At 39.4% G+C, this 23625-nt stretch overlaps 1 protein-coding gene across 1 annotated transcript in view; it reads right to left on the bottom strand.

Annotated features, from left to right (window-relative positions):
- Positions 1-1160: 1160 nt before the first annotated feature.
- The window catches only part of agmo (alkylglycerol monooxygenase), a 192368-nt gene continuing 169903 nt past the window's right edge, over positions 1161-23625 (bottom strand). The window contains 1 exon segment of the mRNA XM_072913031.1: positions 1161-1289. Coding sequence (XP_072769132.1) covers positions 1200-1289 — 90 coding nt within the window. The 3' untranslated portion in view covers positions 1161-1199.

Genomic DNA, 23625 nt, shown 5'->3' with positions numbered 1-23625 from the left:
GATTCTCGCAATATTTTATTTGGTACTATGTATAAATTATAATAAAACATTTTCAAAGCAGGTTAAAAGTTACAAAAGCTCCCTTTTGGCTGTGGTATGATGTACATATACTGCCTAGTTTCTCTTGTTATATTCTTATTTTACTGTTATATTTTTATTCTCATTGTTGCTTTTTATTTGTATTCTTATTGTAATATTTTTCTATTTTAATTCCATTTATACCCCCTTTATTTACTTTTTACTTTTTAAATTCGATCTCAATTCTGTACACTGCTGCTGGAATTTTAATTTTCCTGAGGGAACTCTCCTGAAGGAATCAATAAAGTACTATCTATCTATCTATCTACATTATGTGAGCAGTAAATAAGTGCAGGGATGGCCTGAAAAAAACAATTCCAGAAAATGTTGAATCGATTCAGAATTGCAATAAAAATAATTGATTCCGGCTCCCCTATCAGCTTGTATTGAAATATTTCAAGTATTTTAATAACGTTACACAATTTTGAATGTGTGTAATATGTTAATTATTCAATCAAAGTGTATTTATTTCTTATAATAGATCTAAATTTACAAATTTAAGCAAATGTGGGTCGATCCAGCTCATCATGCAACTCTAAAAATTAATAAGCTTTAAAAAAAAAGATTCCAAAAAACCCAAATACTTTTTATGTATATACAATTTATATAATACAATGCAACCCGTTTATCTTGTTTCCCTCAGACTTAACAAACGATTGACGCCATAATCACTATTGAAACCGAAACCACGGCTTGCACTTTTATTTGTGATTTAGTCCAGAGACAATAGGAGAATGTCTTATGCAAATTTTTATTTAAATTAAGTGACACCCAGGCAATTTTTTCAACTGTCATTTATATTAGGTTTGTTTTTAAATTGAGCCTGTGTCAGAAGTGGTAATAAGCACGTGTGAGATGTGTGACATGTGTTTGTTTTTTAGTGAGAGTTTGTCTGTGTGTCCGTAAAAGAGTGTTTGTGACCATTTTGTGCGACAAAAAATAATTTAAAAAACTATTTAATTTATTAAACATTTGCATAAAGCCAACAAATTATCCAGTCCTATCTTGATTGCATTATAAACTTGAAATGCATCTCTCTTGGTGGCTCTCCTCTCCCACCTGCTGATTAGAGTAAGCGTTGCCCTGGTGTTACAACAAATTCAAAAGATTCCCTTAGCCGTTCAAGGCACCCAAAACTGCCACAAATAAGACTTTTCTGGTTTCTGGACTAAGTAGCGAACTGGATAACGTGTTGGGAGAAGCTTTCTGCTCTGCAAGGAGAAATTATGATCAATTAGAGCCAGAACAGACAACTACAGCACACAAACCATTGAATTGTGTTTGCTCGCCCTAACCAAAACAATCCTTATGTACAATTTGGCTCCCTCTGCATTTGCCTTGGCAGGGTCATGCAGTAAACACCCCAGTGAGACCATTGTAGCGAAAGACGCTCTGAATTCCTGCCCCCTTTATTTAAGGACACCTGGAATTTTGACTCTGTTTTGTGCTGCCGAACGGAGCGACTTGTGGACAAACAACGCACCCACGGATATGTGCACATAGCCCCCACACCTCATCCCACGCCTTCACCTGATCGACTACAAAGCAGCGCCCTGATGGCTGTGCTTATGACCGAATGCAAGTCTCAGGTTTTTGTGTGTCGTAAATATAAGTGCTTCTTGTTTTTGTTTTCTATTGAACAATTGAACACACAAACAGTAAATGTAACAACATACAAACAAATAAAGGCACACCTACATGATTCCAGACATTCACAAGGCTGGGCAATCAATATTTATATATAAACAAAAACATTAAAGAAAGTAAGTAAATATACAAACCCTGTTTCCATATGAGTTGGGAAATTGTGTTAGATGTAAATATAAACGGAATACAATGATTTGCAAATCAATTTCAACCCATATTCAGTTGAATATGCTACAAAGACAACATATTTGATGTTCAAACTGATAAAAAAATATTTTTTTTGCAAATAATCATTAACTTTAGAATTTGATGCCAGCAACACGTGACAAAAAAGTTAGGAAAGGTGGCAATAAATACTGATAAAGTTGAGGAATGCTCATCAAACACTTATTTGGAACATCCCACAGGTGAACAGGCAAATTGGGAACAGGTGGGTGCCATGATTGGGTATAAAAGTAGATTCCATGAAATGCTCAGTCATTCACAACCAAGGATGGGGCGAGGGTCACCACTTTGTCAACAAATGTGTGAGCAAATTGTTGAACAGTTTAAGAAAAACATTTCTCAACCAGCTATTGCAAGGAATTTTGGGATTTCACCATCTACAGTCCGTGATATCATCAAAGGGTTCAGAGAATCTGGAGAAATCACTGCACGTAAGCAGCTAAGCCCGTGACCTTCGATCCCTCAGGCTGTACTGCATCAACAAGCGACATCAGTGTGTAAATGATATCACCACATGGGCTCAGGAACACTTCAGAAACCCACTGTCAGTAACTACAGTTGGTCGCTACATCTGTAAGTGCAAGTTAAAACTCCCCTATGCAAGGCGAAAACCGTTTATCAACAACACCCAGAAACGCCGTCGGCTTCGCTGGGCCTGAGCTCATCTAAGATGGACTGATACAAAGTGGAAAAGTGTTCTGTGGTCTGACGAGTCCACATTTCAAATTGTTTTTGGAAACTGTGGACGTCGTGTCCTCCAGACCAAAGAGGAAAAGAACCATCCGGATTGTTATAGGCGCAAAGTTGAAAAGCCAGCATCTGTGATGGTATGGGGGTGTATTAGTGCCCAAGACATGGGTAACTTACACATCTGTGAAGGCACCATTAATGCTGAAAGGTACATACAGGTTTTGGAGCAACATACGTTGCCATCCAAGCGACGTTACCATGGACGCCCCTGCTTATTTCAGCAAGACAATGCCAAGCCACGTGTTACATCAACGTGGCTTCATAGTAAAATAGTGCGGGTACTAGACTGGCCTGCCTGTAGTCCAGACCTGTCTCCCATTGACAATGTGTGGCGCATTATGAAGCCTAAAATACCACAACGGAGACCCCCGGACTGTTGAACAACTTAAGCTGTACATCAAGCAAGAATGGGAAAGAATTCCACCTGAGAAGCTTAAAAACTGTGTCTCCTTAGTTCCCAAACGTTTACTGAGTGTTGTTAAAAGGAAAGGCCATGTAACACAGTGGTGAACATGCCCTTTCCCAACTACTTTGGCACGTGTTGCGGCCATGAAATTCTAAATTAATTATTATTTGCAAAAAAAAAATAAAGTTTATGAGTTTGAACATCAAATATCTTGTCTTTGTAGTGCATTCAATTGAATATGGGTTGAAAAGGATTTGCAAATCATTGTATTCCGTTTATATTTACATCTAACACAATTTCCCAACTCATAAGGAAACGGGGTTTGTATGAGACAAAAATAAAATCAATACATCGATTTCCTACCACTTATTCCCTTCGGAGTTGCGGGGGGCGCTGGAGCCTCTCACAACTACAATACAAATGCGGAAAAATAAATGAAAATACGAAAATATTTGGCTATTAAAAATTCCCCAAAATGAGCAATAATTTGAGGGCTTTTTATTTTTAACGATTTTCCAATATTTCTTTAATAACTTGAAATCATTAGTCCACAAAATGTGGGTTTCACTATAAGAAATAGACTTTTGTGTATAAAAAATGTAGCTTGCAACATAACATTGATAATCCTCTCTTGGTCGCCATCTTTCACAATCTTTTGTGGTCTCAAACTGAACCCCCTCCCCTTTTTCAGAAGCTTAGTTGGGGAGTTAGTTTTTCTCCTCCTCCTCCATTTTTCGCTTTTTTTCTACCCATCAGTCTTTTTGTTCTGTATACTCCTGTAACTGTATACTGTGTGTCTGTTCTTGGACGGGTTGTACTGAAAAGTTCATTTCTTGCGACGACAATAAAGATGATCTATTCTGTTGTATTCGAAAACCAATACATTCGTAAGAGCACGTAAAAACACAATTTTGATGTTAATGCATGCACCACTGGTAGCAACACACGTGCACACAGCGCTACACAACTCCACTTGCACAGGAACACACACTCGCTACTACTTCCTGTCTACGCTGAGGAGAGACGCACTCAGGAAGGATACGTTGGGCAGTTTGACGTCCCACCAGAGAGTCGCTTTAGTGCTCTGTAGTCCAGCCATGAGAAACAGCGCTCCCAAACACACACGTGCATGGTGAAAGTGTAGAAAAACATTCATTGGTGCGATTTACACAATATATACAGTCGTGGAATTAACACATTATTATGCCTAATTTGGACAACCAGGTATGGTGCAGATAAGGTCCTTTTAAAAAGAAATAATACAATAAAATGAATTAAAAACATTTTCTTGAATAAAAAAGAAAGTAAAACAATATAAAAACAGTTACATTGAAACTAGTAATTAATGAAAATGAGTAAAATTAACTGTTAAAGGTTAGTACTATTAGTGGACCAGCAGCACGCACAATCATGTGTGCTTACGCAGCTATGTCTTTCATTTCCGAAAGTCACAAGTAAAGATCCATCTTGAGTGGTCAACAAGCGAGCTAACGTCAAACCCGTCATGCTGGCAGCGCCTCGACAAAACAAAGTGTTGTGAGTCGCGGTGCTCTGGGTGGCCGCCGTCAGACGACCTGAAGGCGAGCAGCGTCGCAGTCGGCGGAAATGAAAGGCAGAGCCGCGGGCACGAGTCCAGCTATGACGGATGAAAGTCAAATGTAAAAAGAAAAAAAGAAAATGTACGAAAAAAGGCGCCTGCTTATGCCTCAAACTGAGGGAAGCAATTGTGTGTAAGAGTTTAGAGTCCTTCCCCTGAGAGGAATTGTCATTTAAAACGTTTTAGTTTTTTTACAACTTCACTTCAAAAACGACACGCTCGTCAATGAAATCTTGCCGACCGTGACTTTACGACGCCTCCCTGGAGAACAATTATCATTTAAAACATTTTCTTTTACAAGTTTACGTAAGCCGACTTCAAAAAGGAGCCTCTTTAATCCTCGTCGGCATGAACAATCTAACTGAGATTCATGTGCCGAGTTCACAATGCAGGGTATGTTCCCGTCACCTGCGCTGACCTTCACATCAGGTGAGGCATATGATAATCAAAAGAACAAAAAGGGAGTCAATTCATGACCTCTTGATAATGATATAATAAATAGGACCAAAAAGTATTTCCTTAAGTGGTCAGAAGCACAACAAGATCAAAAGTTAAAAAGTTAAAGTACCAATGATTGTCACACACACTAGGTGTGGTGAGATTTGTCCTCTGCATTTGACCCATCCCCTTGTTCACCCCCTGGGAGGTGAGGGGAGCAGTGAGCAGCAACGGTGGCTGTGCCCGGGAATCATTTTTGGTGATTTAACCCCCAATTCCAACCCTTGATGCTGAGTGCCAAGCAGGGAGGCAACGGGTCCCATTTTTATAGTCTTTGGTAGTGTTGGGTTAGTTACTGAAAACCAGTAACTAGTTATAGTTACTAGTTACTTTATTTCAAAAGTAACTCAGTTACTAACTCAGTTACTTACACCAAAAAATAATGCGTTACTGTGAAAAGTAACTATTTAGTTACTTCTCCCCCCCCCCCCCCCCTTTTTTTTAAGGCTCCCATTAATGCCCTTTTAGCCTTCATTTCAGTACTGTTATTGCACTGGAGAACAATACAATCTGTTGATCAACTTGACATGCATTTGCATCACTGAACTCAAAAAAGCAATGTGGTCTACATACAACACACAAAGACAAAGATATGTTTCAAAGGGCCAATTTATTTCAGGCCAGAACAAATTGACAAAACTATTTTAAATAGCTGCAACATAATGGCACTTTAGCTTTAACTTCAAGTAGATAGGATCTTTGATCCAAGACACAACTTACATTTAACTAAAATGTTATTTTCTTTGTGCTCGACAAAAAAAAAGTATTGAGAATGTCTCCATGTTAAAAAACTTGACTTCTGGCTTCGCCATGATGTCTTGTTAGTTGTTATAAGAGTAGCGTATGTGTGTGTGTGTGTGTGGCCCTTTAAGATATGACAGCATGTGAGGTGAGTGACGTCAGTGAGTGAGTGGGCGAGAGAGGTGAGCGAGCGGCGACAGTGAGTGCGTGCAGGTGCTATAGCTTGGTGGATGGCTGCGTCCAATAGTCACAAAGTTGCAACAAACCGCCGGTCTCGTAATTCACCCTCAGCTGTAAAGACCCACTGCCGAGTAAAGTGAAGGTTGTTAGCCCCGAAGACGTACATAGGCCCTGGAGGAACGTCTCCCCTGCGCTCCTCAACTGCGGTATGGGAGCCCCCCGCCCCCACCCACACAAAGCACGCCTTTTCTTTTCCACCGCAGCGCTGCAATAAAACACACTCAGATCTTCTGTTTCTAGCCGATACTACATGAAAAATAACGTAAAATAACGCAGTAACGCATCTTGTAGTAACGGTAACTGAGTTACTGAATATAAAAAATAACGCGTTAGATTACTAGTTACCGCCGAAACTAACGGCGTTACAGTAACGCGTTACTTTGTAACACTGGTCTTTGGTATGACTCGGCCCTACCGATCTCAGGGCGGACACCCTAACCACTAGGCCACTGAGTAGGTTATGCAGAAAGGAACTTTTTACTAATGCAGACAACAACCAGCATCACACTATATTAACTTGATAAAAGAAAGCAAAAGGCAACATCACACAGCAAACATGTAGGCTAAGTACACACACACACTAGGGTTGTACGGTATACCGGTATTAGTATAGTACCGCGATACTAATGAATCATATGCGGTACTATACCGCCTCTAAAAAGTACCGGTTCCCCCGCGCCCCTGTCGTCGTCACGTCATTGCGAGTTTACGAGCAGAAGAGCATGTTCGGTAGCGCACACGCACGGAGTACTTACAAGCAGACACAGTGTGTAGACAGAAAAGGGAGCACGTACGCATTTTGGCTTAAAAACTAATGATAAAGGTGAAGTTATAACACTGAAACACCCTCAGGAAGAGGTGCTTTACGACATGGCTAGCTAGCTAGCTAGCGGCTAAAAGTCCAGCCGCAGTCTGCAGCAACGTTCCCTCTCAGGTGCGCGCCTGTGCAATTGCGCACTGCTCAAGCGTCCTCTGCGCATGGCAAATCTATGCTGCGCACAGAATCAAAAAAATAAATAAACGCATAACAATTTTCGACACACGGACACGACAGAGAAAACAGTTTTTGTCATCATTGTTCAAATATTGTAACGTCTGTCGAGACGCTTTGAGGACATGAATTCCATCGATCACTTTACTGAGCAAAACTCTTTATTGTCGGCCATAAACACATCACCGAAACATTAGTAAAAAAATTATATCTAGCAAAAGTGGTCATTTTCTGCAGTACAAACCAGACCAAAAGCAACTTTGTTATATCAACAGCAGCCACTCGCTCTTTCTTACTTGCGCCAACACGTGCACAGATGGCACTTAGCCAGTGATACGTTTACAGCCACACAAAAAGTCGGACAACTCCAACACCACACATAAAGTGTCATTCCAGGTCGTTACAATATGATTTACCAATCAAATGTGTACTTATTCTAGTGTCATTTATTAGGAATCTTAATTTATAAATATTAATCATGAAATGCTGATAGTATATGAAATAAATACTAATAAAAATATATTTTTACAAACAGGAAGTTGCAGGAATGTACACATGATCCCCTGCTTACATCTCATTGTGCAACATGTGAATGTTTTAATGGGAACTAAACGCAATGTCTGAAAGGGGTACACATTATTTCCAAAGCAGGACCTCCACCCAGACAAACAATACAAGTACACAGTTCATGAAAAACAATATTTTTTGTTATTGTCATTGTAAGTGGGCCTAAACACTTATATTAGAAATGGAAATGACTGCTGTCATTTGATTATAATAATAAGAGAATGTTGTCTATCTGTGTTGGCCCTGCGATGAGGTGGGGACTTGTCCAGGGTGTACCCCGCCTTCCGCCCGAATGCAGCTGAGATAGGCTCCAGCACCCCCCGCGACCCCGAAAGGGACAAGCGGTAGAAAATGGATGGATGGATGGAGATTGAACTTGTTATTTAGTCAGGTTTGGGACAGGTGTGCTGCTGGTGTAGCCACAGTGTGCACGTCTGATGTTGCTCACATGGGCTCCACTGAATGCTTAGGGAGTTTTTGCGTTTGCTCACACACATGATAAATTAGAGGGAACATTGGTCTGCAGTATTGTAGCGAATTCTAAATCACTAATCCTCGCCTTCATGGCGCCTAATAAAGTATGTTTCTTACAAGTATCACTACAAACCGTAGCTCACCGGCATCAAAATGTAAACAAACGCCATTGGTGGATCTACACCTGACATCCACTGTAATGATACCAAGTAAAAAGAGCGTATCTAGTCGATACTACTATGATTACGTCAATATTTTTTGGCATCACAACATCTTTCGTTTAAAAAAAAAAATTATAATATGTTTATAAACGCAGGAAATATGTCCCTGGACACATGAGGACTTTGAATATGACCAATGTATGATCCTGTAACGACTTGGTATCGGAATGATACCCAAATTTGTGGTATCGTCCAAAACTAATGTAAAGCATCCAAACAACAGAAGAATAAGTGATTATTACATTTGAACAGAAGTGTAGATAGAAGATGTTAAAACAAAAAGTAAGCAGATATTAACAGTAAATGAACAAGTAGATTATTAATTTATTTTCTAACACTTGTCCCTAATATCCATCCATCTTCTTCCGCTTATCCGAGGTCGGGTCGCGGGGGCAGCAGCCTAAGCAGGGAAGCCCAGACTTCCCTCTCCCCAGCCACTTCGTCCAGCTCTTCCTGTGGGACCCCGAGGCGTTCCCAGGCCAGCCGGGAGACATAGTCTTCCCAACGTGTCCTGGGTCTTCCCCGCGGCCTCCTACCGGTCGGACGAGCCCTAAAGACCTCCCTAGGGAGGCGTTCGGGTGGCATCCTGACCAGATGCCCGAACCACCTCATCTGGCTCCTCTCGATGTGGAGGAGCAGCGGCTTTACTTTGAGCTCCCCCCGGATGGCAGAGCTTCTCACCCTATCTCTAAGGGAGAGCCCCGCCACCCGGCGGAGGAAACTCATTTCGGCCGCTTGTAGCCGTGATCTTGTCCGTTCGGTCATAACCCAAAGCTCATGACCATAGGTGAGGATGGGAACGTAGATCGACCGGTAAATTGAGAGCTTTGCCTTCCGGCTCAGCTCCTTCTTCACCACAACGGATCGATACAGCGTCCGCATTACTGAAGACGCCGCACCGATCCGCCTGTCGATCTCACGAACCACTCTTCCCTCACTCATGAACAAGACTCCGAGGTACTTGAACTCCTCCACTTGGGGCAAGATCTCCTCCCCAACCCGGAGATGGCACTCCACCCTTTTCCGGGCGAGAACCATGGACTCGGACTTGGAGGTGCTGATTCTCATCCCAGTCGCTTCACACTCAGCTGCGAACCGATCCAGTGAGAGCTGAAGATCCTGGCCAGATGAAGCCATCAGGACCACATCATCTGCAAAAAGCAGAGACCTAATCCTGCAGCCACCAAACCAGATCCCCTCACAACGCCTTGACTGCGCCTAGAAATTCTGTCCATAAAAGTTATGAACAGAATCGGTGACAAAGGGCAGCCTTGGCGGAGTCCAACCCTCACTGGAAACGTGTCCGACTTACTACCGGCAATGCGGACCAAGCTCTGGCACTGATCATACAGGGAGCGGACTGCCACAATCAGACAGTCCGATACCCCATACTCTCTGAGCACTCCCCACAGGACTTCCCTAATAATTTTGACAAAATAATATAATCAAAAATGACACAATATGTTACTGCATATGTCAGCAGACTAAATTAGGAGCCTTTGTTTGCTTACTTACTACTAAAAGACAAGTTGTCTTGTATGTTCACTATTTTACTCAAGGACAAACTTGCAATAAGTGGAAACTCCTGTGCTAGTTTGAAGCCGACACGACAAACGCGCTCAGAGGAGATAATGTTTGAAAAAAGGTAACCGAGTTGTCAATCTATGAAATGTAGGTCTAAGTGAGACCTACATAGAGGTTTTTGTTTCATGTCTCTAAGACATTCCTACTGGAAGTTACAGGCAGTTTTGTCTGAGTTTTCTTCCTAGGAGGAGTTGTGGCTGTGTTTTCTTCCTAGGGGGCGCTAGAGCGCAATTTTGAGTTTTGGGGTTGGGTTTTTTATTAGATCGCAATGTTTGCCAGTCCTGATGTGTGTGTCCAGTTTGGTGAGTTTTGAAGCATGTTAAAGGGGAATATTATCACAATTTCAGAAGGGTTAAAACCATTAAAAATCAGTTCCCAGTGGCTTATTTTATTTTTCGAAGTTTTTTTCAAAATTTTACCCATCACGCAATATCCCTAAAAAAAGCTTCAAAGTGCCTGATTTTAACCATCGTTATATACACCCGTCCATTTTCCTGTGACGTCACACAGTGATGCCACCACAAACAAACATGGCGCATAGTACAGCAAGCTATAGCGACATTAGCTCGGATTCAGACTCGGATTTCAGCGGCTTAAGCGATTCAACAGATTACGCATGTATTGAAACGGATGGTTGTAGTGTGGAGGCAGGTAGCGAAAACGAAATTGAAGAAGAAACTGAAGCTATTGAGCCATATCGGTTTGAACCGTATGCAAGCGAAACCGACGAAAACGACACGACAGCCAGCGACACGGGAGAAAGCGAGGACGAAGCCCAAATTTCATCAATTAATATATTCTGTAGACATACCCTCATCCGCGCTCTTTTCCTGAAAGCTGATCTGTCCAGTTTTGGAGTTGATGTCAGCAGGCCAGGGAAGCTAGGGTCGATATTCTTCTGTTGATCATCTTCGGTGGCATGAGGGACGGTGTGAGCCAAGACATCCAGGGGGTTTACTCGCTCGTCTGCAGGAACAAACTGCCGCCATTGCTTGCCGTGCTACCGAGGTCCTTTGTCCCTGAATTGCTCACACACTACGGCAGATTCAATGGGGGTCTGGCGGCACATTTCTTTGACTTTATCATTGGAAATGCATCTGCTTTGAGTGTCGCAGGATATCCACACATTCTTGCCATCTCTGTCGTAGCATAGCTTTCGTCGGTAAAGTGTGCGGAACAAACGTCCAATTTCTTGCCACTTTCGCATCTTTGGGCCACTGGTGCAACTTGAATCCGTCCCTGTTCGTGTTGTTACACCCTCCGACAACACACCGACGAGGCATGATGTGTCCACGGTACGGAAAACAGTCGAAAAAACGGAAAATAACAGAGCTGATTTGACTCGGTGTTTGAGAAAATGGCGGATTGCTTCCCAATGTGACGTCACGTTGTGACGTCATCGCTCCGAGAGCGAATATTAGAAAGGCGTTTAATTCGCCAAAATTCACCCATTTAGAGTTCGGAAATTGGTTAAAAATATATGGTGTTTTTTCTGCAACATCAAGGTATATATTGACGCTTACCGTATTTTCCGCACTATAAGCCGCGCCTAAAAACCACAAATTTTCTCAAAAGCTGACAGTGCGGCTTATAACCCGGTGCGCCTTATATATGGATTAATATTAATATTCATTTTCATAAAGTTTAGGTCTCGCAACTACGGTAAACAGCCGCCATCTTTTTTCCCCGTAGAAGAGGAAGCGCTTCTTCTTCTATGGTAAGCAACCGCCAAGGTAAGCACCCGCCCCCATAGAAGAGGAAGCGCTTCTTCTTCTACTGTAAGCAACCACCCGCCCCCGTAGAAGAAGAAGCCCCCGGATATTGCGTTTCATTTCATTTGTGTGTTTACATCTGTAAAGACCACAAAATGGCTCCTATTAAGAGACACGCGTACAACGCAGAATTTAAACTTACATCACAGATGGTGTCAAAAAACACGTGAAGCACACAAATACAACACTCGCCGTCATTCCGGGTGGATTAACCAAAGAACTCCAACCGCTCGATATTGGTGTCAACAGGGCATTTAAAGCACGACTGCGAACGGCGTGGGAACAATGGATGACCGAAGGCGAACACACCTTCACTAAGACAGGGAGACAGCGCCGGACGACATACGGCAACATCTGCCAGTGGATCGTAAATGCCTGGGCGGATATTTCGGTCACAACTGTGGTCCGAGCTTTCCGGAATGCAGGATTCACAGAACGAGACGGAGCCGGCCATTTTGGATCCCGTATTCGCCCAACTTTTTAATTCGGACACCGAAGGAGAAGAATTCGAGGGATTTATGAATGAAGAATAACTTCAGAAAGTGAGCGTTATGTTTATTTTGTGTGTTGTGACATTAACGTTCGAGCAACATTATGTTGCTATTGCTCTGCACTATTTTGAATTTTACTATGTTTGTGATTGCACATTTGCACATTACCGTACATTTTGGGAGTGAACAGAGTTGTTAGAACGCTGGTTTTTAATATATTATTAAAGTTTGACTGACCTATCTGACTGTTTTTTTGACATTCCCTTTAGCGCAGTTAGATGCGGCTTATAACACGGGGCGGCTTATAGGTGGACAAAGTTTTGAAATATGCCGTTCATTGAAGGCGCGGCTTATAACCCAGGGCGGCTTATGGTGCGGAAAATACGGTACATAGGTCTGGTGATAATGTTCCCCTTTAAGGGGGTCAAATTACAGCTCAAAGAGGCAAAAGAGACTCTTTATAGTAAACTTTTGTTTTGAAGGGGGAATTGCCAACTTCCTGTTGATTTTTGAAGGATGTCAATGTATGAAATCTACGTCTAAGTCAGACCTACATAGAGGTTTTTGTTTCATGTCTCTACGACATTCCTACCGGAAGTTACAAGCAGTTTTGTATGTGTTTTTTCCTAGGGGGCGCTAGAGCGCAATTATAAGTTTTGGGGTTTGGTTTTTTAATTAGATCGCAATTTTCGCCAGTCCTGATGCGTGTGTCAAATATGGTGAGTTTTGAAGCATGTTAAGAGGGTCAAATTACAGCTCAAAGAGGCGGCGGAATAATAATAATAAAACCGTACAAAAACAATAGGGTCCTCTGTCCCAAAGGGACATTGCAGTCCCTAACTAATGTAAACCGAATAGGTGCGTGAAGTGACATGCGTGTGTTTACAGACTGTGGCATCACCAGAGCCTGCTTGGTACATTCATAATTACAAAACAAGCATAGTAAAAAAAAAAAAGAAAAAAAAAGTTTTTTTGGGGAGGGATGTTTTGTTGTTTCCTGTGGTGTACAGGCTACATGTTATTTATTTTATACTATAGGTATTTAAAAATTGTAAAGTCATGGGAAGTGGTTCCAGCTTTTCAGCATGCCTGCTTTTTTAACAATAATTGTTGACGTTCCATGTCATGGTTAGCATTACAGTCGTCCCTCACCACATCAATGTTTGCGGCTTCACTCTATCGGGGGTTTTCTTTTAGGTATTTTTTATGTATTTTGGCCTAAATTAGGCATTTAAGCATACAATTGCTTAATGAACTAAACATATCAATACTATGGTATCAAAATCTCACGGTACTATATTAACACAGTATTGAGGCCACAATTCGATATTATTGTGGTATATGTCTTAAAAAAAAAAAAAAAAAAAAAAAAAAGAATTCAAAATGAAGTACCAGGAATGTTTAGGATAAACACAATTACTATAAATAATCATATTTATTACTGCGAACATGATTTTTTAAGTGCAAAGAATTGTGCGTGTGTTTTAAGCAAATATTGAAAAAACAGTTGAATGACTTTAAATTGAAGATGTAAATATTGTGTGTAACAAATGCAAAACAATAATGTTCATTTTACTTCAACTTTGACTTTCTGAGAAGCAGTGTCCTCCACAGTGGACATGTTGATATCAGTTTGGAAAATACGGTTTCTCAGAAAAGTTAACTAAAAACATAACTTTTAATAATAATAAATACCTCACAAACTGATGTTTGGTTTCAAATATATTTTCTGGGTGATGGTTTATGTGTTGGCAACTTGTCCAGGGTGTACCCCGCCTTCCAGCAGAGTGACGTCAAGAGAGACCAGCAGTGAAAAATGGATGGACGGATTGAGGACTTAACAAATAGCTTTTCGGTTTACTCGTATTTTTTTCTGTGATTTCCCTCCGTGTGGTGCGACTTGACCGGCTGTGTCGCCTTGGAAAGACTCAAGACAAAAGTGGCGCAGACTCTTTACCTTCGCCAAGGAGGTTTTGTTTTTGCCAAGGTTTGCTTGCGTTAAGTTGATAACAAACAGACTAACAGTTATGGATGGATTTTGATGAATTTTTCTCATCAAACACACTTCACTTCCTGTTTACGGCATTCGACGCCCCGCACCTTGTCGGCCCCGCGCTGCGCAGAAGGTTATGGGAGATGTTTCTTTTCAAGACCCGGCCAACGCTTAAGCGCCAGAGTAAAACTACACTTCGAGTTTGTGTTTGATACAGCATGGCATTGTTGGGAAGACTTTGAAACTGCAATATCGCTACACCCCTATTGGTCAATAGATTACACTGCAAAAACTGAAATCTAAGTAAGATTAAATATCTCAAATAAGGGTGATATTTGCTTATTTTCTGTCTGATAAGATAATTCTTCTCACTAAGCAGATTTTATGTTAGAGTGTTTTACTTGTTTTAAGGGTTTTGGTCCTAAATGATCTCAGTAAGATATTACAGCTTGTTGCTGAGATTTTATGACCTATATTGAGTAAAACATGCTTGAAACTAGAATATCAACTGTTGCAAAGCTGTGTCATCAACAGTATAAAACTACTTTTTTAAAGTAATAATTTCTTACTTCAAGCATGAAAAAAAAAATTCATGATTTTGACACAATTGTGTCTCATAATTAAAACAGATGACAGCCAGATGGAATTTTGTTGTTTTATTTTCAATGAAACAATAGAACATACGTACTCATATAGTAGTACAGTTGGCACAGTACAGTAAACTGACAGTTAATATATAAACATTTAACATGTGACATTTCAAACAATTTTGAACAGAAATAGTTCATGCACATTCAGATAAATTCTTCAAAATTACAATAAAAAAAAATTGGGCCGGAGGTCGGGCTGTATATATGCGCACTAATTGACTGAAAGAGCACGCACTTGGCGCGATGATGTCATGTTATCGATGGAAAAATGCATTTTTAGACAATATGATTTGCCTGAGCAGCTAGGAGACCCCGAGAGTAACAAGCGGTTGCCTTGTTGCCTTTCCATTAAGAACAATACATTTGTTTTTAGTATAAGTTTGCTGGTTTCAACAAATGGAATGCCGAGCGCATATCATTATGTCAAGATAATGACACTAGCAATAACTTAATTTAAGAATATTTGTCAACATATTGAGCAAAGAGGTCTATTTTTTTTTCTACCAAGAAAAGTGCACTTGTTATTAGTGAGAATATACTTATTTTAAAGGTATTTTTGGGTTCATTGAAGTTAGCTAATTTTGCTTGTTTTGGAAAGTCTTGACAAGCCGAATTTTTTTGTTCTATTGGCAGATAATTTTGCTTAGTTCAAATAAAATACCCCTCTTTTTTTTTTTATTGTTTTTGACCACTGACTTTTTGCAGTGTAGACCTTGGCTCCTACACTCAGTACAGTATAGGTCTTACTTTCTATGATGATGTCTGTTATATTGAATTAAAGGAGTGTATAGGTGACTATGTAGATGCCCTTTCATGACAAGAGGGCTCCAATAACATTAAAAAACATATTCATAATGTCGTTAGCAGGTTCCTTATGCTTGCTGCTGTACCTCCTGTCATTTCCAACGCAGTATCAAGCTTATTTTGGAGTTCTTGGTTGGCTATTACTGCCTGCCCAATAAAGATCTTCTTCCCCCAGCAAAGCCGAAGGGATTCGACCATCTTGTTGTTTCAAGATGGCCACAATATGTCGCTACCGGCTTACTCGACGTTAAACACTCCCTAATAAATCACTGCGATGTAGCAAAACACTAGTGTGTTTCTAATAGCAGTTAGAGAGCATTGTTTTTATTCTGGGTGGAGTCTATTTTTATTGGGACTAGCCCTTGTTTGTATTTTCACAGACCAGAGAGAAAATAATACGAATGTTCTCTGCGAATCAGTTCAATGGGATTCCTCCGTGAAGACAAATGAGTCTCCGAGGGCGCTAAAGAGGTTTAACGGCTCCCCCCGGCTCCCTCCATCCACCCACTGATATTTGGAAGAGTTATGGAGCTCCCAGTGGTGCGCTCCTACTGCGGAATTCGCTGGAAAATACAAGGCTGAGAAAGGAGACGGGGCGATGCTGTAATGCGGCAGAAGGATTGTGGGTAAAAAGACATCAGTCGGACCACGACTGAAATTAACTGAAAAGCGCAAGGTACATTTCACATTTGAAGCTATACAGTAACTAACGTGGATCCCGACTTAAACAAGTTGAAAAACTTATTCGGGTGCTACCATTTAGTGGTCAGTTGTACAGAATATGTACTGTACTGTGCAATCTACTAATAAAAGTCTCAATCAATCAATCAAACAAATCCTGGTACCTGGAAATCGATACCGGTACTCAACAGTACACATTTTTGGTACTTTTGTGTATTCCATCCACCCCTTTTCTACTGCTTGTCCCTTTCGGGGTCGCAGGGGGTGCTGGAGCCAATCTCAGCTGCATCCAGGCGGAAGGCAAGGTATACCCTGGACAAGTCGCCACCTCATCGCAGGGCCAAATAATAAAACTTAATTTTTAATTGCAACATTTGCAAATAAGCTAGTTATTATAACTTCTGTCCATTTTTTTTTTTTTAGATTCATTTAGCCAAATGCCTCTTGGTAATGTTGCAAATGTTTTCAGTCCGCTCTCAGTGCTGCTGGAGTGATTTGGCCAGGTGTTAGTGCTGGAGATGTACAAATATGACAATTTTATTGCACGGTTATCGTGACAACAATTATCACCGTTAATAAAATCGCAATACTGTACTGAAATATTTTGGATTTAAAAAAAAAAAAAATAATAAAGTTATTAGAAAAGCCACTATTTTGCATATTTTGTGTTTCTAATGCTTAACTTAGTATTGTATCTGTTTTAATGCCTAAGCTTTTGTTTTAAATATTGGTTTAAACGGTAGCACTTTAAGATTTTTTTTCAACATTGTTGCAAATATATACTATTTCTATTTATCATTTCTGGTGGGTGGTCTACTTTTTGGCTGTCCTACTCTTTTCAGCGGTCCTTGAACGCACCGTAAAACCACCTCTTCCTCGAATCTCAGATCGATCATTCTGTGTCATAACAACACAGACTGTAGGTTCAATGTACACACGTTTGGATTGAGTTACAGTATGTTGTTTTTTAATAGGGAAATGCATTAATGTCTTTTGTTTTCATGTTAGCATTTAAGCTTGCAAGCTAGTGCCAGTCAGTCTGCTGCTTTTCAATCATTTTAATTAGGGCTGAAACGACGCGTCGACTACCGTCATGGCGGAGCGCAAAGCAGACGGTGCGAGCGAGGGGAAAAAAGCACGCCAAAAGTCGTCAAAAGTGTGGGAGTATTTCAATAAACGGCCTAAGAAGAAACGCTACTTTTACTCCGCTACTTTTATCTACATTCAGCTCGCTACTCGCTACTAATTTTTATCGATCTGTTAATGCAAGCTTTGTTTGTTTTGGTCTGTCAGACAGACCTCCATAGTGCCTGCGTTTCAACAAATACAGTCACTGGTGACGTTCACTCCGTTCCACCAATCAGATGCAGTCACTGGTGACGTTGGACCAATCAAACAGAGCCAGGGGGTCACATGACCTGACTTAAACAAGTTGAAAAACGTATTCGGGTGTTACCATTTAGTGGTCAATTGTACGGAATATGTACTGTACTGTGCAATCTACTAATAAAAGTTCCAATCAATCAATCAAAAGTGTGAAGGAAAAAAGACCCTTTTTTATTTCAACCGTACATCCCGTCAAAAGCCTAAAGACTGACTGCACAGTTCCTGTCTTCACAATAAAAGTGCCGCTCCATCGCGCCTGCGCTTTCAAAATAAGAGTCTCCGAAAGCCAGCGCAAACAAGCTAGCAAGCTACGGAGTTTGCCGCCAATGTATTTCTTGTAAAGTGTATACAAACGAATATGGAAGCTGGACAAATAAGATGCCAAAAATCAACCACTTTCATGTGGTATTAGACAGAAAGGAGGAACTTTTTTTCTCCTCCATTTGAAAACGTGGACGTTATCATCACTACTGTCTGATTACAATCAATGCAAGTCATCAGAATGAGGTAATACACCAACTTATATTCTTGCCTTCATGAAAGAAAGGAATCTATATGTGTTAAACATGCATGTATATTCATTAAAACATCTTTAACATGTAAACAAAAACGGCAAAAAAATATATATAAATGATATACTGTATATATCAATGTATGTATATATATATATGTGTATATATATATATAAATATATGTGTGTGTGTATATATATATATATATATATGTGTGTGTGTATGTATATATATATATATATATATATATATATATATATATATATATATATATATATATATATATATATATATATATGTATGTGTGGGAAAAAAATCACAAGACTACTTCATCTCTGCAGGCCTGTTTCATGAGGGGTTCCCTCAATCATCATGATGATTGAGGGAACCCCTCATGAAACAGGCCTGTAGAGATGAAGTAGTCTTGTGATTTTTTCCCCACACATACATATATTGCGCTCTACTACGGTATCGAGCACTATTTTTTGGATAACCTTATTAAGACATATATATATATATATATATATATATATATATATATATATATATATATATATATATATATATATATATATATATATATATATACATATATATATACATATATATACCACCTCTGCTAATAATGTTGTTGTATGCACACTGTGTCCAGCGGAAATGGCCTATCATAGCAGCACAACGGCTATGAACGAACATTTGAAAAGAAAACACCCGACAGCATTCTTGCCATTACCATCAACTAGTCAATCGTCCGCGTGAGTATACGTTGTCATCATTACACAAAAACATGAATGTGTCATTAGTATCTGCGTTGTAAATTCATAAACTAAAGCACTGTTTCGCTCTGAGAGGAGCGTTTGGCCTGCCTGTTCAGTGTTTACACAGACGCGCTCCTCTTTAACGCTAACGTTAATTAGTTGTGCAAATACCTTTTTCAACATTAACAGTTACATATACTATGTAAAAACGAACAATTAACTTTCACATTAATCATACTATCATTGTTGTGTTATTAAGCAAAATAAGCAATACTTTTACTTTCGTTGAAATGTTTACACTGTTGTTACAGAATATTTCGTTTTGCACTTTTTTGTATTGGATGTTTATCTTTATTTTTGCACATTTTAGCAAATAAGCAATACTTTTACTTTTGTTGAAATGTTTACACTGTTACAGAATATTTCCGTTTTGCACTTTTTTGTATTGGATGTTTATCTTTATTTTTGCACATTTTAAAGCAAAATAAGCAATACTTTTACTTTTGAAATGCTTATACTATTGCAGAATATTAAGATTTGCACTGGATGTTTACTTTTATATTTGCACATTAAAAAGCAAAGAAGCTACTTTTAATTTTGTTAAATGTTAAAAGTTTTAAATGTTTACATTGTTACAGAATATTTTGTTATGTTATTGTCAATGTTGACTGAGTGGCCATACTTTTTTTTTTGGTAATAAAAGCCATGCCTTTTGAAAAAACTGGCCCACATTTATTTTTTCATCTTCATTTTAAATTTAAAAAAAAAAATAGGTAAAAGGACAAATAATCTATAGATTAATCGAAAAAATAATCCATAGATTAACCGATTAATCGAAAAAAATAATCTATGGATTAATCGATAGAAAAATAATCGTTAGCTGCAGCCTTAATTTTAATTAAAAACAGTAATTCTAACCGTCAGGAGTATTACTGCGGTTATAATGAATACAATTTATCGCTACATTCTTAGCAGAGTCTGCACCTGGTCGTGACATCACGCACAACCCATGTAAGGAAACATGGCACCGTTCGGAATCGGTCAGTACCAAAAAAGTACAGGATTCGGTGCCCATATCTACAAATTAAGGATATCAATTGTACAACAACTCATGGTTTGACAACTCATTTCCAATTTTCGGGGTGACAATTTAATTCAGAATTGATTCTAGCAATACATTTGGTATATAGGTCATAATCAGTGTTGGGACTAACGCGTTACAAAGTAAAGTAATTTTCGGCAGTAACGAGTAGTCTAACGCGTTATTTTTTTATATATATTATATTCAGTAACTCAGTTACCGTTACTACATGATGCGTTACTGCGTTATTTTACGTTATTTTTTATATAGTATCGGCTAGAAACTGAGAAGATCTGAGTGTGTTTTATTGGAGAGTTGCGGTGTCGTCCTTCTGATTCTTCCTGTCTCACAAGAGGCGCAGTGTGTGTGTGTGTGTGTGTGTGTGTGTGTGTGTGTGTGTGTGTGTGTGTGTGTGTGTGTGTGTGTGTGTGTGTGTGTGTGTGTGTGCATCATGGCGGAACCGAAGCCGAGTTTCTTAACATGGAGATATTCTCACTACTTTTCTTTTGTCGAGCACAAAGAAAAGAACATTTTAGTTAAATGTAAGTTGTGTCTTGGATCAAAGATCCTATCTACTGCCCAAAACATCACTTAAAATCTGCTGAAACAGCTACAAAAGCAACATGCTTCGATGAAGCTAGTAAAGAGAGACACACTTCACCTAAGGATTTTAACAGAGGGACTGTTAGCCAGGACAACATTGATAGACCAATTGCAGCGTATGTGCGAGAAGACATGCAGGCTATTTCTACAGTGGAGTCACCCGCTTTCAGGCAGCTAATTCGCATGATACCGGCGTAAAACAGCAAATGGCACGGAAAACATTTCCCACGTACCTGGACAGTGAGGACATAAACATGGAAAGCGAGCTAAAGAAAACACTCCAAACTCTGCCTATGCTCATCATTCAGCACTGAAGGTACAAACACTCTGTCAAAACTCTTATATACTCTTTCAATGCATGTCAAGTTGATCAACAGATTGTATTATTCTCCAGTGCAATAACAGTACTGAAATGAAGGCTAAAAGGGCATTAATGGGAGCCTTAAAAAAAAAAAAAGGAGAAAAAAAGTAACTAAATTGTTACTTTTCACAGTAACGCATTACTTTTTGGTGTAAATAACTGATTTAGTGACTGAGTTACTTTTGAAATAAAGTAACTGGTAACTGTAAGTAGTTACTGGTTTTCAGTCACTAACCCAACACTGGTTATAATTAGGGCTGTCAAGCAATTAAATAATTTAATAGCTATAATCGCAGATAGAAGTTCTAAAGTTTCTAACTTTAATACCATAATTTCCGGTCTATAAGCCGCTACTTTTTTCCCATACTTACAACTGTGCTTTACAAAATGCCCTGGCTAATTTATGGATTTTTACGGGTTAACAAGCTTCACATGCTGCCAATAAATTTAGCCTTGACCCATCAGACCGATGAAATTGCCAAACAGGTCACGGTGAACCAATTATTTGGGTCGCATTAAATCAAACACACTCACACGGTCAGCCATTTTGTGCGTTTTGCACTCACCATCATCATGGAAAAGACACTATACAGCTTCAAAGCCCAAGGCGATCGACCAGACCATTAAAAAAGGATCCAGCTGCCACACGAAATGGAAATCTACCACCACCACCAACGGGCCCTGAAATGCCTCACCGCTGAACGCAAAATAGGCACAAGACCAGAGGCGACCTGCCTCGAAACGAAAGCGAAAACGAGGCAGAGAATACGCAGGATGAAACAAACCCAAGTCTTCTCTCTTACTAAAGAATGCAAAGGAGAAGGACAAACATGCATGTTTTTTTGTTAAATTTGTGAATGAACAAGCGCCAGTGTAAATATTTCAAATTTTGTGTGCAGTACTAGGGTTGAACGGTAAACCAGTACTAATAGTACAGCAGTACTAATGAATTAAATACGGTACTATACTACTTCTAAAAAATACCAGTACTTTTTTCCCGGACATGGCGCAGTGATATTGCTGGTAAAGCGAGCAGAGATGCATGTTAAATAACGCACACAGTACCTACAAGCAAAAACAGCATGGACATAGGGAGAATGGATGCATTTTGGCTTAAAACTGAAAATAAAATTGAAGCTATAAAACACTGAAGCACCGCTCTGTAAGAGGTGCTTTAAAATATAGCTAGCCAGCGGCTAACTTCCAGCCAGAGTCTGCAGTGTTTTAGTTATTTCTAAATCATTAATCCTGGCCTCCATGGCGACAAACTTAGTTTCTTACAAGTATTATCCCTGCAGAACAAGGATTAGCTAAACATGCTTCACTACACACCGTAGGAGGATATAATAGCTAACCGCTAACAGCAAGCTAGCGCCCCTGAAGGTAAAGAAATGTCAGAAGTGGTACCAAGGACATTAGCCATATATAGTCAATACTCCAATGATTACATCAATTTTTTTATGATCACAAAATATTTTGTCATTTTTTTTATTGTTTATAAACCCGATCAATGTATGATCCTGTAACTACTTGGTATTGGATTGATACCAGAATTTGTAGTATCACCCAAAACTAATGTAAAGTATCAAACAACAGAAGAATAAGTGATTATTACATTTTAACAGAAATGTAGCTAGAACATGTTAAAAGAGAAAGTAAGCAGATATTAACAGTAAATGAACAAGTAGATTAATAATACATTTTCTACCGCTTTTCTCTTAATTTTGACAAAATAATAGAATGAGAAATGACACAATATGTTACTGTATACATCAGCAGACAAATTAGGAGCCTTTGTTTGCTAACTTACTACTAAAAGAGAAGTTTTCTCGTATGTTCACTATCTTATTTATTGACAAAATTATTTGATTGCAGTAAGGAACAATGTATCATAAGATTTTCTGTTAAAAAAAAGGCCAAAATTTAAATCCTCTTTATTCTGAAAAATATCGAAACACATTTTTGTACCAGTACCACCGGGACAACCCTGGTATGTACACAATCAACATAGTATAACAATTATAATTAGGTGTGCTCTTTGGTCAGGAAATTACGGTAAGCGTACCTAAGAGATCATTTTATAATTTAAACACTATCAACCAGTGACGTGCAGTCAGGGGAGGCAGGTGAGGCGGGGCCTCACGTGCCATCATGGAAAGAAAAAAAATGTAAAAAGAAAAATTATTATTTAAATTGTTATATGTATCCAGTGATTATACTATAAAGTTATTCTCCATTTAACTTCACCAGTTTTAGATTATTTTTATTCAAAATCGCTGAATTTTCACATTTGCCGTTCAAATACTGAGAAGAGACTTGCGGTGAGTCACCAGCCAGTTGAGGCACGTCACTGAGTTGAGCCTCGCCATGGATTGCGCAATGACTTGGCTAACTGCTGGCCTGCTGTGCAGTGTTATATTAATTATATTATACATTTCCATAGTTTAGTTAGCTGAGGTATATAATGTACAGTGTATTTTGTCAACAACTGTATGTGTGTAACGTATTTCTTGT

This window comes from Nerophis lumbriciformis, linkage group LG04 (genome assembly GCF_033978685.3).
Source record: "Nerophis lumbriciformis linkage group LG04, RoL_Nlum_v2.1, whole genome shotgun sequence".
NCBI classification, from domain to species: Eukaryota; Metazoa; Chordata; class Actinopteri; order Syngnathiformes; family Syngnathidae; genus Nerophis; species Nerophis lumbriciformis.
This window is presented reverse-complemented; position numbering and strand designations above follow the sequence as displayed.